This window comes from Columba livia, chromosome 10 (assembly GCF_036013475.1).
Source record: "Columba livia isolate bColLiv1 breed racing homer chromosome 10, bColLiv1.pat.W.v2, whole genome shotgun sequence".
Taxonomy (NCBI): Eukaryota; Metazoa; Chordata; class Aves; order Columbiformes; family Columbidae; genus Columba; species Columba livia.
Window position 1 is genome coordinate 2,961,605 of NC_088611.1, and position 14,999 is coordinate 2,976,603.

The following is a 14,999-nucleotide window of genomic DNA, read 5'->3' on the forward strand; positions in this document are numbered from 1 at the left end:
CAAGGAAGAGAAGCTCTGAGGACCATTTCTTTAACCTGTTTTTCCCCTTACCCCTGCATTTCTGCACATGGTAAGTGGGCAGCAAAACATGTTATACATGGAATGGTTAGCAGCGTAAACACGGCCAAGGCATCTTTTAATGATCTTTTAATTCTTACAATGGTTGACAAATTTTCTTCTACCAAACTTTAAGTATGGTGGACATACTACATTGGTAACTTCATTCCCCGAGTTAGATACAACTAACCAACCAACCTACATGTCTAATTACCTGCCAAAATGTAAGTATAAATTTGACCTAGACACTAGTTCCACTATGCACCATAACACAGAATGAAAAGGAATTCACAGGAACAGCCAAATAGACAACAATTGCCAATGTGATTATTTCTTTTGAGCAGCCGCTGCAGAGTCAGGGCCAAACCTCAAGAGATCAGAAAAATATAGAACCACTGACCCACTTGAGCTCAGACAACCAAAAAACAGGATGTTTCCTGGGAGCTGCAGACATGTTGGTACCTCCCCCCATACCCCTGCAATCACAGGAGGTGGTCGGCTGTTCAGATCAACCACTCCTTGCTAGGGGGAAGGCAATAACGGAGAAAAACTAGGACTAAATTGAGATTAGATCTCTTTCCTAGAAATAGCAGGCTGGTCAAGATAAGCCTTTTAAGGATATGTAGTGACCGTGTTACTTGATTTTAAAACCACTGGCTTTTTTCACCCCCGTTAAGAATGACCAGAGAACACACACAGCTCTGCTCAGCACAGAGATGATCCTCATCACCATGCTGCAACCAGCCATAAACTCTAAATATTGATGCACAAAGGCAAGCCTGCCCCGCAGAGCTGCCTGGTACCTCACAGCTGATGCACCCTGCATGAAGCCAGCCTATATTTAGATCTGCTTTAATCTTGGGCATCCACCTAAGCTCTGAAAGAGACAATTGCCTGATAAATGGAGGAAGGATGAATCACAAGATGCTCCTTGTTCAGCAACACTCCCTCCTTTAGATTTCTCTGTAGCTCTGTCACCACATTGCAACCTTAAAAAATTCTATGTTCTCTCTCAACATCAAACAAATTCCTTTTTTAAACTCATTGATAAAATTTGCTTCGATGGTTTCCCTTGATAATTTATTCCACGTGTTACGACCATGAGCCAGCACTGGGCCCTTGTGGCCAGGAAGGCCAATGGTACCTGGGGTGGGTTAGAAGGGGGTGGTCAGTAGGTCAGAGAGGTTCTCCTGCCCCTCTGCTCTGCCCTGGGGAGACCACACCTGGAATATTGTGTCCAGTTGTGGCCCCTCAGTTCCAGCAGGACAGGGAACTGCTGGAGAGAGTCCAGCGCAGCCACCAAGATGGTGAAGGGAGTGGAGCATCTCCCGTGTGAGGAAAGGCTGAGGGAGCTGGGGCTCTGGAGCTGGACAAGAGGAGGCTGAGGGGGGACTCATTCGTGTTTACAGATATATAAAGGGTGAGTGTCATGAGGATGGAGCCAGGCTCTTCTGGGTGACAACCAGTGATAGGACAAGGGGCAATGGGTACAAAATGGAACACAAAAGGTTCCACTGAAATTTGAGAAGAAACTTGTTCCTGGTGAGGGTGCCAGGGCCTGGCCCAGGCTGCCCAGGGAGGTTGTGGAGTCTCCTTCTGTGCAGACATTCCAACCCGCCTGGACACCTTCCTGTGTAACCTCATCTGGGTGTTCCTGCTCCATGGGGGGATTGCACTGGATGAGCTTTCCAGGGCCCTTCCAACCCCTGACATTCCGGGATTTTGTGATGTTCCCCTTTGACCATGGGGTGTATCTTTTGGAATCCTTAGTTATGGCTTTGAACTTCCAATCTTCCCCAGGTTTAGATAATATCCTCCTCTCTGAGGGGACCCTCTCATTCCAGTTTAACAAGTCCTTTCATATTTGCAAGCTGCACTTTTCCTTTATCCACACGCCCAACACCCAGCAAGGTGGGTGAGGACAGCACCTTGTCCAGCCCACTCTCCGCTCTCACATCACCCATACACCTATTTCTACCTCCTCCACAGGTTCTGTGGCTTTGTACAACCAAGGCAGACCTAGAGAAAACAGGGAGGAAAAAGATGCTGTTGGGGTACCCCCGAAACCGCTACATGTGGGATCTGGCTTTTCTGTTCAAAACAGACTGGTTTCACTGCTTTGCACGTATAAAATTGTGCAACACATCTCACTTCCACGCACCGAGATGAATCGGGAGTAGGATAAATGCTGCTTCAGACAGCCAGCCTGGAGAACCAGCACGTCCTGCCTGCCTGGGGAAGGCGGCTTTCAAACCACGGCAGAGTGGAGATGGACCTGGCTGATTAAAATGCCAAACCAGAACAGCCTTACCACATGGTTCATGCAATTTCCCACATCACTACCTTGCCTGCCATTCTCACCTTGCAGAGGACAATTCCTTTGTTTGGAACAACATGCCAGAGGCCAGAAACTTGTGCCAGTATTTACCAACAGCCCCCAGCTCCCAAAAGTGCAAAGGCTGCGGTCCCTGCGGAGCAATGGGAGTAACCTCTGGTTTTCTACAGCCAGGGAACAAATCATTCAAGACTGAAGCAGCAAAGATCTACTTAACCAGCAGACTGCCAAGGAGCACAGGGCATAAGATGCAGCAGATCACATCTTCAGCAGCATTCTATGCATGGAAGCTATAAACTCAGCTGACGTTAGAATCATTGAATCGTTTTGGTTGGAAGAGACCCTTAAGATCATCAAGTCCAACCCTGGCACTACTCCATGTCCCTGAGAACCTCATCTCTGCATCTTTTAAACCTGTCCAGGGATGGTGACTCCACTACTGCCCTGGGCAGCCTGTTCCAATACCCGACAGCCCTTACCAGGAAGAAACTGTTCCAAATACCCAAAACCCCTTCCCAGGGCTTTGTTCCTAAGGTTTGAGTTAAGCAAGACATTTCCCTATGTGAAGATTCCCACAAGGTTCTTTCGAAACAACACACGTACTTCTATTATCTAATTGCCCTACTTGTATTTTAAGACCAGATGTGGCCTGTAGAGAGCGCAGCTAGTGAACCCATACATTCATTTTTAGATGGGTCCAAACTAAACCCTTGTTCCGGACAGTTCTAAACTGTGAGATGTGAGTCTAGGAACCATATTTTCCAATTTTGCCTTTCTTTACCACTGCTCATTGTTTGGATTACTAAAAGAGCTAGTGCTGTACCTTATTAACCATATTCCAAAACATCCAGCGGCACCTTCCGTGTCCACCTACAGCTGTCCCATACGAAACACAACCAAGCCCAGGCAAGCGCTTCCATTTTAGGTGTAGAAGCACCTGTGAAAGAGTTTGGGGTTTTTTCCAAGTCGTGTATTTTGCTGGGGAGAAAGAATGATGATCAAGGGTGTGCAGGAGGGTAGAGGTAGACAGCCTACTATTTTCTTCTTTCAAACGTTCAATATTCAGGGAACTGCACAGCACTTTACAATGTCTTATGGAAGGAATGGTGGTCATTTAGATTACTTTATTACATTATTACTACATTAAAAAACATTACTCATGCCCTCAAGCTATATTCATTCAGCTCTCTCTTCCTTTTTAATGATTCAGCTATTACAGTATTATTGCTAAAACGGATGTTCAGCATTTACAGATGTGAAATGCCTCTATTTGTTTAAAATACACCACTAGAATCTTTCCCACACACTTTCCGCCTCTCCCTCCAGATCACAGGATAAAGGAAGAATTTGCTTACTGGAGAAAAAGCAGTTACTGAGCTGCAGAATTCATTCTCTCCCTTACTCACACACACAACACCACAAAAGAACTATTTTAGTTTATGGGTAAGAGGAAAACGCATCCCTTGGTACATACCTGTTGGTGTTATACTCTAAACCTCCAACTTCCTTGCTTGCCTGCAAAAGATCAAGAATTCCTGCTGAACTTCCACTCTCTTTCTTTACTTTGGAATTGCGCCCTGGCTTTGCTTCTGTGTCGATGTGAAGCAAATCTTCATCTGATGAGTCGTCACTCTGCAAAAGCAAGGGAAAGGCTCAAAAAAACCCAGGAACTCACTAAGTCAACAAGAACAGCACATTTCTGCAGCCTGCTGCTCCTCCAAAGACACAAGGCTACCATTTGTAGTTTGGTTTCATTAAAGCAATAACAAAATGACAAAAAAACCCCAGGTATGCAGTAAGAATCCATTTCCTCGCAGCCCATAGGCGTGGTGGGTTTTCCTTTCCCCTTCCAAGCCTGGAGAGCCAGCTTTGAGATCTGATCCTGCGCATGGAATCAAACCACCGAGCAGTTTCCAGGTGCTGTGTTGCCTTCTCAGCCCCTGCTCCTGTGCTTGAGACCATGACCCATGTTGCAAAAGATGTGGGCATGCGGCCACGTCTCTGCCAGCCCCGATATGCATCAGGGCACAGGTCTGTATCTCGCAAGAATATTAACTATTAATTCAGCCCCAGGGACAGCCCCACATCTGCCATTCTTACTGCAAGAGAACACAAAAATCTGACAGAGGAATGGGACAGACCCATTTCGCAGCAGTCTAGAGTATAACAGAACTTTTTTTCCCCATTCCTGCCCTGCTTTCAGGTCTATATAATCCGCATCCTTATTGCTTAAACTGCAGGAACTGGTCTCCCTCCTTACATTTCTGCACACGGAGACACCAGGATGGTTTTCCCATGCAGGGGTCTCCAGACATCAAGTACTGACTGGGGCAAGGAGCTCTGCACTTGCTCTTGAACATCCCCGAGCCAAAGGAGGATGAAAAGATTCCTTAGTTCTCAGGGCCAAACATTTCAATCACCTACAGTTCTGTGTTAACAGGCTGGTTTGCTTCTTCTGACTCTTTCAGATATTATAATATGAATTTTTACTAACAGTTGAGCAAAACGTTTAATTTTAACATCATTTAGTTTCCAGCACTGAGCTTTAATGCTAACACAGAGCAAACTTAGGCCTGTGCTGCTCGGGTTCCTGCAGGTAATAAGCTACCAACAGGCACCTTGGCATGGCCGAGGGACATCCTAAAGTGTCATGTTGAGTCATGGGCATTCTAGATGTGAGCCCATAATGGGCAGAGGGAGATTCTGCTGACAGCAAACAAAAGCTTTAATTGCTACAGAGTAGGTGTTAAGGGCCTCCAGTAATGTGAAATGCCAAATGACATGAGCTCAGTTGTATGAGCATTACTCTGAGTTCCATCTGTCAAACGTGAGCGTGGCAGTTTAATGACCAGCATCCAAAGCCCATGGAAATGGGGGGACAGACACAGGTCGGGAGCACAGCTCAGGACAGAGCCCTGTGCCCGTCAGCCATGCAACATCCAGAAACCTCCTCCCGACCCTTCCCATTCCTCCCGTCACTCGCTCCTGTCCTCACGCTGCGGTACGACTGCAACGGTCCCCACGCACGCGTCCCAGCAGGCTGCATGGGGTACAAGCAGTGTGAGGCCCAGAATAAAATTATGCTTCGTCCTCATGATGTCTGAGAGGCCGTGAGAGCAGCGGGCACGAAGGCTTTGCCGCTGCCATCACAGCATGTCAGACACACACGACGGGCACTCGCTTCTGAGAGGTACAATAACACCCATACCTTGTATGACACTGACTCCACCTTCGGCTTCTTCACGGGAGTGTGCTGCACAGTGTCTTTTTTATCTGTTAAAACTGAATTAAAACAAAACAAAACAAAGTCATGGTTCTTTTCCCTTCAAAAAAATCACACTGCTAAGCCATAACTTCTAAAGCAACTTCCAAATTCACTTATATGTGACTGATACTTAAGACATGGTTTTCTTTATTATAAAACACATAGATTTTAAAGACTAGTTTTGGATAATCAACACATAAGATTCGTTGCACAGATACAGACAAAATAGGAAACACTCTTACAGGGCAGTTCTCTTTTTGTAGTGTTTTTCTTCCTTCTGATTGGAAACTCATCAATTTTTAGTTCGCCATCGTCTGACACATATTCATATTCATCTCGTACAGGTTTTGCTTTATCTTCTTTAAAATTCTGCAGTGACCCAAACACACTGGTGTTCAGCTGGGTTTTGACTCCCTTTGAACTGAAAAGAAGTAAACTATAAATCAGTAACAATACGTTGACCGGAAAACATTTTGTGAATCGACAGAGAGGAAGACAACGAGCATCTTTAAGCAGAAATCTCACCCAACTCGAACACTTTCATAGGTGCCACAGCAATTCAATTACTTTTACAAACACATTTCTCTATCTACAACTTATATCTTCAAATATGATGCCAATTAAAGTAGCCTTGGCAGGCTGCAAATAAATCCTGTATTATTTAAAGCCATCTCAAAGTATATCAAGATATGCATAATGCACACGCAGCATGGAATTTTGGCATGCATAGTTCATTTAACAGTTGTTTAAAAATGTACCCTGAGCAGGATCTGCACAAAAACCACTTGATATAACACAACGAGTAACAACCTGAAGTGCCAAAACACAAGTCATTGCTGTTATGGCCAACTATACTGGGTTCTAAGTAAAATGAAGTTCTAGAGCAAAGCACTTTTTGACTATATGTGTTTTCTACATTGACCAGAAAAGCAGATTTTCACCTTCTTGTATTAAAAAATAATTACAAGACTTTTAAAACTGCTTTTTAATTGATGTGTCTTGTCATATTTTTTACTTACCCAAGCAACTTCTTGTTTGAGAAGGAGAACGTAAATTTGTTGTCCTTATTCCCTGATCCAGGCGTCTTTTCTGACTTGTGTTCCTCTTCCATTTTCAGAAGTGAATCAGGTTTACTGTTCTGAAAGGCAAAAAGATCCAAAACAGAACAATAAAAGCAGTTAAATGAGTTGTGGTTATTTTGGATTCCTACGTGACCTTAGAGAATCCATTGATTTATATGCAGAGAAAAATACGTTCCCCCAAATGTAGTAAGTGGTAGAGGATTACACTCCTCCACAGACTAACATGGGTTTTAGTTCAGGGACTCATCCCCATTCAAGCAGCACTTCAGCACCATTTTAAGCAGTGCCTGTCACAAACACAATGCCGAATTTCAATATTGCACTCTTAAATTGCTACAGACTGAGGTTACATACTAAAAATGCCTTTAGCAAATCGGAGTTAAACAGGCTGCTCCTGAGCGTCGCGGGGCTGAGGGCACGCGCCACCACGCACAGACGGTGGCATCGCGTCCCCAGGCTCCGCTTGCTCCCGTCACACCTTCAGAACAGCTTGAATGATGAATCCAATCATTTCGTATCAAATTCATTCAGCACAAAGGAAGCCTTTCATTGTTTTTTAAGAGTCACCTTAATGTTTTCCTAAGCTGTACTGGCTGTGGAATTAATCGGTACATATTGATCAAATAAACATTAACCGTGACTGTATCTAACACAAAAAATGTCAATGTCTCTAATGTTAACGATTCACGACTCTTGGTAGTTTTCCCACATGAAAATACAAGTACTTTTGTTTTGTTTTAAGGAATTGTTTGCACATTCGTCGTTAGAAATTCACAACCAAGGCTAAATTCAGACAGTTATTTCTGTGAGAAAGCCTCCTGTCACCACGTTTTAAACGGCACCTGGAGAAAAAACGTTTCATTCTGTGAATGAGTTTTACTCACCCTACATTAGCTCTCCAGGAAGGCAAGCTTTTAATTAATGGGGCGTAATTCAGATTTCATTAACTCTACTTTTATACCCTCATTAGTTATTGATTTCTCTGGAACTACTCCAGACTTCACGCCATATGACGAGGTTAAAGTAAGTACCACAAGAGATCTGCATTGTAAAACCTCACTATTAATAGTGTTCCTACTGGCTTTGCCAAGGATGAGGATGGACAATTCAAGCATGCTTTTGAAACCCACCACACACACCTCCTTTATCAATGATTACTTGATTATTTTCTGCTCAAAATATTTTCTTTGGGAACTGAAAATACCTCTGCTGAGGTAGACCTATGAACATTTCTCCACCCTTGACATATCATTACGTGGCAGAATCAGCAGCAGAATTTAACAGGAGACATTACCTTATATTTCCATTTGGCTTCTGTTTTGCTTTTATTTTGCTCTCGAACTTCAAATTTCTCCACCTCATTCTGCTTACTAGCAGGTTCCTTATTTGGAACACTTAAAACATTCTTTGCAGCCTGGGGAAAAAGTCAGCATGTACTCTTAATGAGGATGGAGTGCTGGCATGTTACAGAAACACATTTTTCATCTGGAATATAACATGATATATTTTTGAAAACTCCTCTTTCGATTAATTCTTTTTGAACCCAAATATGAGATTCAATCAAATAGTGCTGCTTCAGAGAATGAGGAAGACTAGTTGCATTTCTCTTTGATATCCCAACAGACAAGGTTACTGTAAAAACATGCTGAGCTCCCTGCCTATTGCTCTGTGGACAGGTTTTGCAAACTGCACACAAACTACTGGGAAATTCAGAGACATTTTAGAAAAGCCTTATGGATACTTTTAAACATTATTCTGTCAGTGCCTCGGTGAAATCCTGGCCTCTGCTGAAGTCAGCAGCAAAAGTCACATTGACATCAAAATGAAACTTGCCCTACATGGGCAAAAATGGAAGGAAACTATTGTTTTATCTTCAACCGCTTATTCTAGAGCAAAATTTCATGCAAATCAGCTTCAGAAATCAGTTCCTTCATCTCTGATAACTGATTATGGAAATGCATGCGTGCTAATAACACTTGAAATAAGAATAGAATAGTTCAAGGGCCAAGAAAAGCGCCATTACAAAATGTGTTCTAATTTTCATCTCGCCTCAGCTTGGGCAGGCAACTGGCTGCAGTTCGGCAGACTCAGCTCCAATCAGTAGGTTTCTTGGAGGCTCCGTATCAAAACTAAACAAGCAGTCAAATCAAATTGAACAGTCATGTAACAAAAGGGCGGTTTTACAGTTACAAAACTTCCATTTACTTCAGTGGAGTCAGGGTTTCACGCTGCGTTGCTCGTATTAGTTTTTTCATGAGTTCTAAGGAGTGATTTTACCCTTATTATGGCAAGAGAACAGGGAGAGGTTAAAGTATGACCCACCTTCCCTTTCTTTGGCGTCTCGATCTTTGTCAAAGCCTCCTTGGTATGCGCCTCCAGCAGGTCAAGATTCGGGATGGCTGGTGGTGGGCTCTCTTTTGCTTTCTTGCCTTTCTTTTTGCCTTCTCCCTTCACTCTTGGTGTTTTGGGAGGTTTAGGGGGTTTGGGTGGCTTGGGAGGCTTGGGGGGTTTGGATGGCTTGAGTTGTTTGGGGGTTTTCACAGTTTTGGGAGTCTTTTTTTTAGGGAGCTTTTCTACAGGTGGGGGCGGAGGTGTCACTTGGACGGGTGATGGTGCCTCCTCCTTCTCCACAGGACAGATCTCCTCGGTGTTTGTGTTGGCACTCGTGTCTGCTTTGCTGGCTTTCGAAGCGTTCTGTAGTTTAGCACAAAACGGGAAGGCATTGAGACCCATCTGTCCGACGTTTGATATTCCCCTGCACCCTCCCGTTCCTTGGGGAAACAACCCCCAAAGATTCCCTGTTCGATAAGGGGGTAACTGCATCCAGGGAATGACGAGCACGTCACAGGAGCGCGCACCACTAATTCTCAACCCCACGTTCCTCAAGCACAAGTTTGGCCTGGAGAAGCTCCACTGGCTTCATAAGGAACGTAACTCTCCCCAGGTTACACCATCAGGTACAAATAAATACACCAAACGAAGGGTCTTTTGTTTAAAATGCTAATCAGCTCAAGCACAAACTATTTCCATTTAATTCAGATGTGACAAATGTAGCAGAATCATGTTTCATGCCCTCAGGAAAAATAAGCAGTAAAATAGCTGCCCAATTAAAATTAACACTGTCTGGCTAATTGAAAGAAATTATTTTCTGCTTATCTTGCCATTCTGACAATCAGAAAACTTAAATACTACATGAAAGAGGATAAAAGGACAAGATAGATTTCAGTTTTGAGGTCTTAGGATATGATAGTAAAGGGATGGAATGTAACAGAATGTCTCCTTGAAATAACTGAACTAGTATTGTCACCATCACACATCTCCACTAAGTGGAATATGATGTCAAACTGAATGGATGAACCTCCATGCAACCTCCTTTTTTGGTTTTTTTTTTGGTTGGTTTTGTTTTGGAGGGGTTGTTATAATTATTATCACATTTGCTATAGTAACTCTACCTACAGTCCAGCGAAGAGCAAGGGAAATTGGGACAATGTACAGACTAATTGTCCCCAGCTCAGCCAATGTCATTGACAAGACCAACGAACTAAAGGACAAGGAGATATGACACAGGGAGCTTGATCATTGGAATAAGAGTGTTGAGTTCCATCATACTTTGGGGTGTGGAGCAGAGAGTGGGGAAAAATGTTTCATTTATTTCGAGTCATCCATTGTATAGCCTAGATCATTAAAAGACCCAGAACATCATTAATATTATGAAAAGCACACAAACCTCACTTAATCTTATTTCTTTGGCAAGGTCCTTGATAAGCTGTGCTGGTTTGAAGTTTTCTGGTAGTTCATCTTCATGCTCTGCTAAAGCCTAAAACAGAACAAAGCAAGACTGCTGTTTCTGTGCATGTTTTTGGAAAAATGTTTTTAAAAACCTCATTAAGGGACATGCCAATATTTTTCCTATATACTGAAATGAATACTGACTGCATCACTAGTCTAAATAAAGAAAAAATACACTTTTTTCCCCTTCTGGATATTACTGTAAATAGTTGTCCTGACAGAACAAAGCCTTTTTCAGATATTATTGCATTCTTACAACTGTAACATCACTTTGCACCCCTGTTATATCAGATTCTGTGAGGAGAAATTGTCTTAGGCTGGTGTCAACAATGAGTATAACAGGCATGTACCCCGCCAGCAGAGTGGTTTGGGAGCTCCCTGCAAGGACTAACAACATTTTCATTCACGTCATGTTATAATACTCAAAGTTCAACGTGACCTCAGTGCCAACCCAGTCTGACTTCCTTTCACTCACTACTTCTCATCTGCATGGCAAGTGGAAAAATAACCAGGGTGCCATGGAGAAGAGAGTTCCACACCAGTCAGTCCTTCCATAGGAACCAGGGAGCAGTTCTGGGTTCAGGCTCAATCACCGGCTTTGTGCAGCAGGGAGCAGTCAAGTCTTTGACTCCATTTAAATCTAGGACAGCCATCAGCTAGCTTAACCATGTGCTCAGCTGCTCATTCCTCCTTAAAACGTCCAAAAACCCAAAAGCTACTAGTTCCCCATTCACATTTTATGATTGAAGGGCCTGTCTCCTGCAGCTAATTCCTTAAAACTTCAGGATCAACACACGCAAGAATATCACTTCAGAAATGGCTGCAGCAGGAATCCAGGCTGCGAATCCCTTCAAACCTTCTTTCCAACCAGTATGTATTTCCTGGCTCAGTTAATGTGTTGATTTGCAGGAACGGGGCACCTTGTGCACACCAAAACGTTCTAGACCTTGCTCACATACACAACCTCTGCTTAATTGATCTGGTACATGAAAATGCTCAGAGTCAGGGAGAACATCGATTCAGAATCCTTTTGGTTGTGTGCAGAATTGGCTTTTTTAAAACTCAGGTGGCACCCTTTTTGGGCTGACTCCTCGTGTTGCACCAAGAAATCCCAACTATCACTCTCCTTCCTTGCTCTCCCAGGCTCTTCTCTTTGGGATTTCAGAATGAGCTGTTGTGCTATGGAGATATTATTTGCTCTAGCATTTGTTCTCTGTTCCAGTGACTGACAAACCTGAGGAACACAATATTAAATGACCTCCTACCTGTTTTTTAGTCCATGACCTGAAAGCACCATTGAGAATTTTTGCTCCTTGGAGTAAATGAGCAGGAGGTTGTTGCCCAGCTTTATGCAAACCTAAGTAGAGGAAAAAAAAACAATGCTATTGAAACACGGATAGCTAAAGTTGTTCTACATAAAGTCTTTAATACGAAAAAGTTTCACTGGGAAAGTTAACTCTTTGAAAGCTGGTCACCACAAATTAATCCCTGCTATAATTTGATGGTAATAAGGAATGTATTTACTGCGTCATCAATCCAACTCAGCCTTCCTATACTGTGCTCCTGTAAGTTATGTCTACACTGGCACTCCTTCCGCTTCCTTTCTTGGTCCCATACTCAAGCTAGCTTCCATGTTCACACATCCTAGGCTGTGGGAATAAAAAGGCACTGTCAGCGGTTCTTTTGTTCTGACTGAAAATGCAAGTACCGATATGCAGAAACAAAGGTTATTTGGGGCAATGCATTTCACTTCTGCATGAGTACAGGCTTGCCTAAACTTTTCCCCTCATTCCAGTTTTTGTTGAGAGTTGGTCACAAGGGCCCCCTTCCTGGTGACACTCGGAGGGACTTGCTTATTAATTAGACGCATTTTTCTCATTATAAAAGGATCTGGTGGGTGTCTCTAGACACATTCTGTAATAAAAGAGAGGCAAAGAGCAAAGCGAGCCCGACTCTGTAAAGAACATACACACAGGGATGTTTGGATCAACCCTGAAGGAATCTCACTAGGAAGATTTTGAATTTCACATAGAACTTTGCTTTAATTCTCAATGCTCCTGCCGGCCACGTCTCTGACGTTGCTGTGGCCCCGTGTGTACATGACCTGCCCATGGGACAAGGACGTGCTGCTCTGCGCCCCGGGCTGACAGCACGTGTAGTTCAGTAGGTTAAACCAGTGAACGAACCCAGACTCGACAGGCAACTAAAAACTAAAACATTACAATATTATGTACCTCTGAGGCAACTCAAATACATTTTACAAAGCAGATGAAAGACACAGGTAAGAGGGAAAGTTAAGGCCCTTCCTAGAGCGAGATGGCAGGATATTAAGGGGAGAGCTGGGCCAGACCAGCACGTTCTGCCACTATGTTAAAAGTAGATTTCAAATACTAACAAAACTGACTTTGGTCCATCTTTTATGTGGCACATCGGCAGAAATTAAGAGCAACTATTTTGAGGCCCCCAGTGCTGAGCAATTAAGGCAGGCAAAGAAATGTGGTTTTACCTTTGAATGTCTCTAGTAGATGCTTTCCCATATACCAACATGCAGTTTCGAAGTTTGGAAACTGAGTCAGACTGACAATTTTCAATCGTCTTTCTACTTCATATGCCCTGCAATACAAAGCCACACAAACTTAAAGCAGAGTAGGTCACAGGTATGTCGCACTGCTCATAAATGCCCAAGGTTCAGTTTGCAGCATTCCCATTTCTTTGTGGTGCTGCTACCAAGTATTCTGCCATCAGACCAAAAGCAAAACATAAAAATATCACTAGTAAGAAACTGTGTGATACAGATGTAAGATAGTTTTATTGTATTATTTGTCCAGTATCAGTAAAGAATTACTTTTCTTGTCTTACAGTGGGCGAAGAGCCCAGCTGAGCAGGTGGGGGCTTATCCAGAAGGCAAATTCTAGAGTAAAACTGGTAGTTTTTAACAGTTCTTCCTTCAAGACTTGGCTACAACTCACATATCCTTCCTATGCAATAGGTGTAAAGACAGCCTGGAATAACTCGGCATGGGAGAACAGGTTGAAGGGGATAAATGTGGGTACGCTTTCCAAAACTGCCCAATAGAGCTACACCAATGTTACTGCACATGTAGGCTAATTAACAGGAGAGAAGATGGCCAATTTATTAAAAACTGAGCCTCTACCTAATTTTAGATTTTAAAGACAGATTACCTCATCTGCATTTCAACACTTAGACTATGTAGAAAATGTCCTGCAAAGGCCAGGCAGTCTACAGGTGTCAGAGTTGCATAAATCCAACCTAAAAGAAAAAGAGTCTTGAGGATAGAAACTGGAAGGACAATAACACAGACTTTACTCACAACATGATGTTTATACTTCACTTAGCAACTTACTTCCTACTACAGCTCTTTGGACCAAATCAGCACCAGAACCACACGTGGATTGAACACAGTCCCATCTGGCGTCTTGTTTGTTTTGCATGATAAGGCCCAGCCCAGGACGGTGCTACGCGCCTTTGGGTCTGGTCCCAGGGCCACCTCCAGCGGTGACAGACACTGAACAGGGACACGCTGCTCATGCTGACATGACTTCATTGTTACTGTGAAAAGCGGCAGCTACACAATGGCAGCCGCTTGCACATCACCATAAAGATATATGACAGCTCCTGACACCGACTTTATTATAGTGTCAGGAACAGGTGTATTCCAAACATTAATTTTCATACAAAAATCTACTCAAATTAGTCAGTCTCTATAAATTGCTCAGTATTTATTCCACCATCTGCTCCACACATGGTCATGAGAGATATACCCACTTGCCACTTTTTACAATCAAAGTAAAATTCAAGTGCGTAAACATTCTGTGCGAGAATATACTCACACACAGAAAAATGGCACTGGTGGCTGCTGCCTCCCAAACACAAGCACCGGTGCTGCTACTTAATCACACCACCTGGAAGCCTCAACTCAGATTATGGATCGTGTGGGCAGCACATCGTTTAAAGGCACATAGAGCGAGAGAAAATCCCTGTCCCAAAGAGATTTCAGTTTCAACAGGTAACAGGGAGTGCTGGAAACAGCAATGCAAATGACGGAGTAATGGTTTATGGTGAGAGGAAGGTGAGGGATGGGCAGGAATAGAACTGTGTTCAGTTCAAACTCTGCACTATCTTCCCTATCCTTCTGAAAATCCTCCCAGGAATGGAGAAACCCAAAATCCACCATCCCTAACCTGCAAGGAAAGCCCAAGTCTAGCAAGTAACCCATAAAGATCCATGACACGCAGGTCTCCAGCCTCGTGTGAAACCACGAACGCGCACTCACACTCCTGCAGGCACCTACAGGTCCTCAGCGTCACAGGGAATTAACGACCGTGAAAAGGATTTGGTGGGGAGTCACGGTCAGAAAGTAATTAAACGTGAATTCTCTGTTAGATGGTAAAAAGCACCAGTGTCACGGTTGGATATAGAGAGAGAACTCATGAGTTACCGCAACCCAGCT

At 43.5% G+C, this 14,999-nt stretch overlaps 1 protein-coding gene across 3 annotated transcripts in view; it reads right to left on the reverse strand.

The window, feature by feature from the left end:
• The window catches only part of PHF2 (PHD finger protein 2), an 85,530-nt gene that overhangs the window by 14,754 nt on the left and 55,777 nt on the right, over positions 1-14,999 (reverse strand). For 2 of the 3 annotated variants that reach the window (XM_065074930.1, XM_065074929.1), the window contains exons 8-17: positions 13,711-13,798; positions 13,035-13,141; positions 11,794-11,885; positions 10,467-10,556; positions 9,062-9,433; positions 8,034-8,153; positions 6,677-6,795; positions 5,900-6,078; positions 5,601-5,674; positions 3,867-4,024 (exon numbers count right to left, since the gene is read on the reverse strand). In XM_065074930.1, the coding sequence (XP_064931002.1) occupies positions 3,867-4,024; positions 5,601-5,674; positions 5,900-6,078; positions 6,677-6,795; positions 8,034-8,153; positions 9,062-9,433; positions 10,467-10,556; positions 11,794-11,885; positions 13,035-13,141; positions 13,711-13,798 (1,399 nt within the window). The remainder of the gene's footprint in view (positions 1-3,866; positions 4,025-5,600; positions 5,675-5,899; positions 6,079-6,676; positions 6,796-8,033; positions 8,154-9,061; positions 9,434-10,466; positions 10,557-11,793; positions 11,886-13,034; positions 13,142-13,710; positions 13,799-14,999) is intronic. The other variant, XM_065074928.1, reaches the window with a different exon arrangement.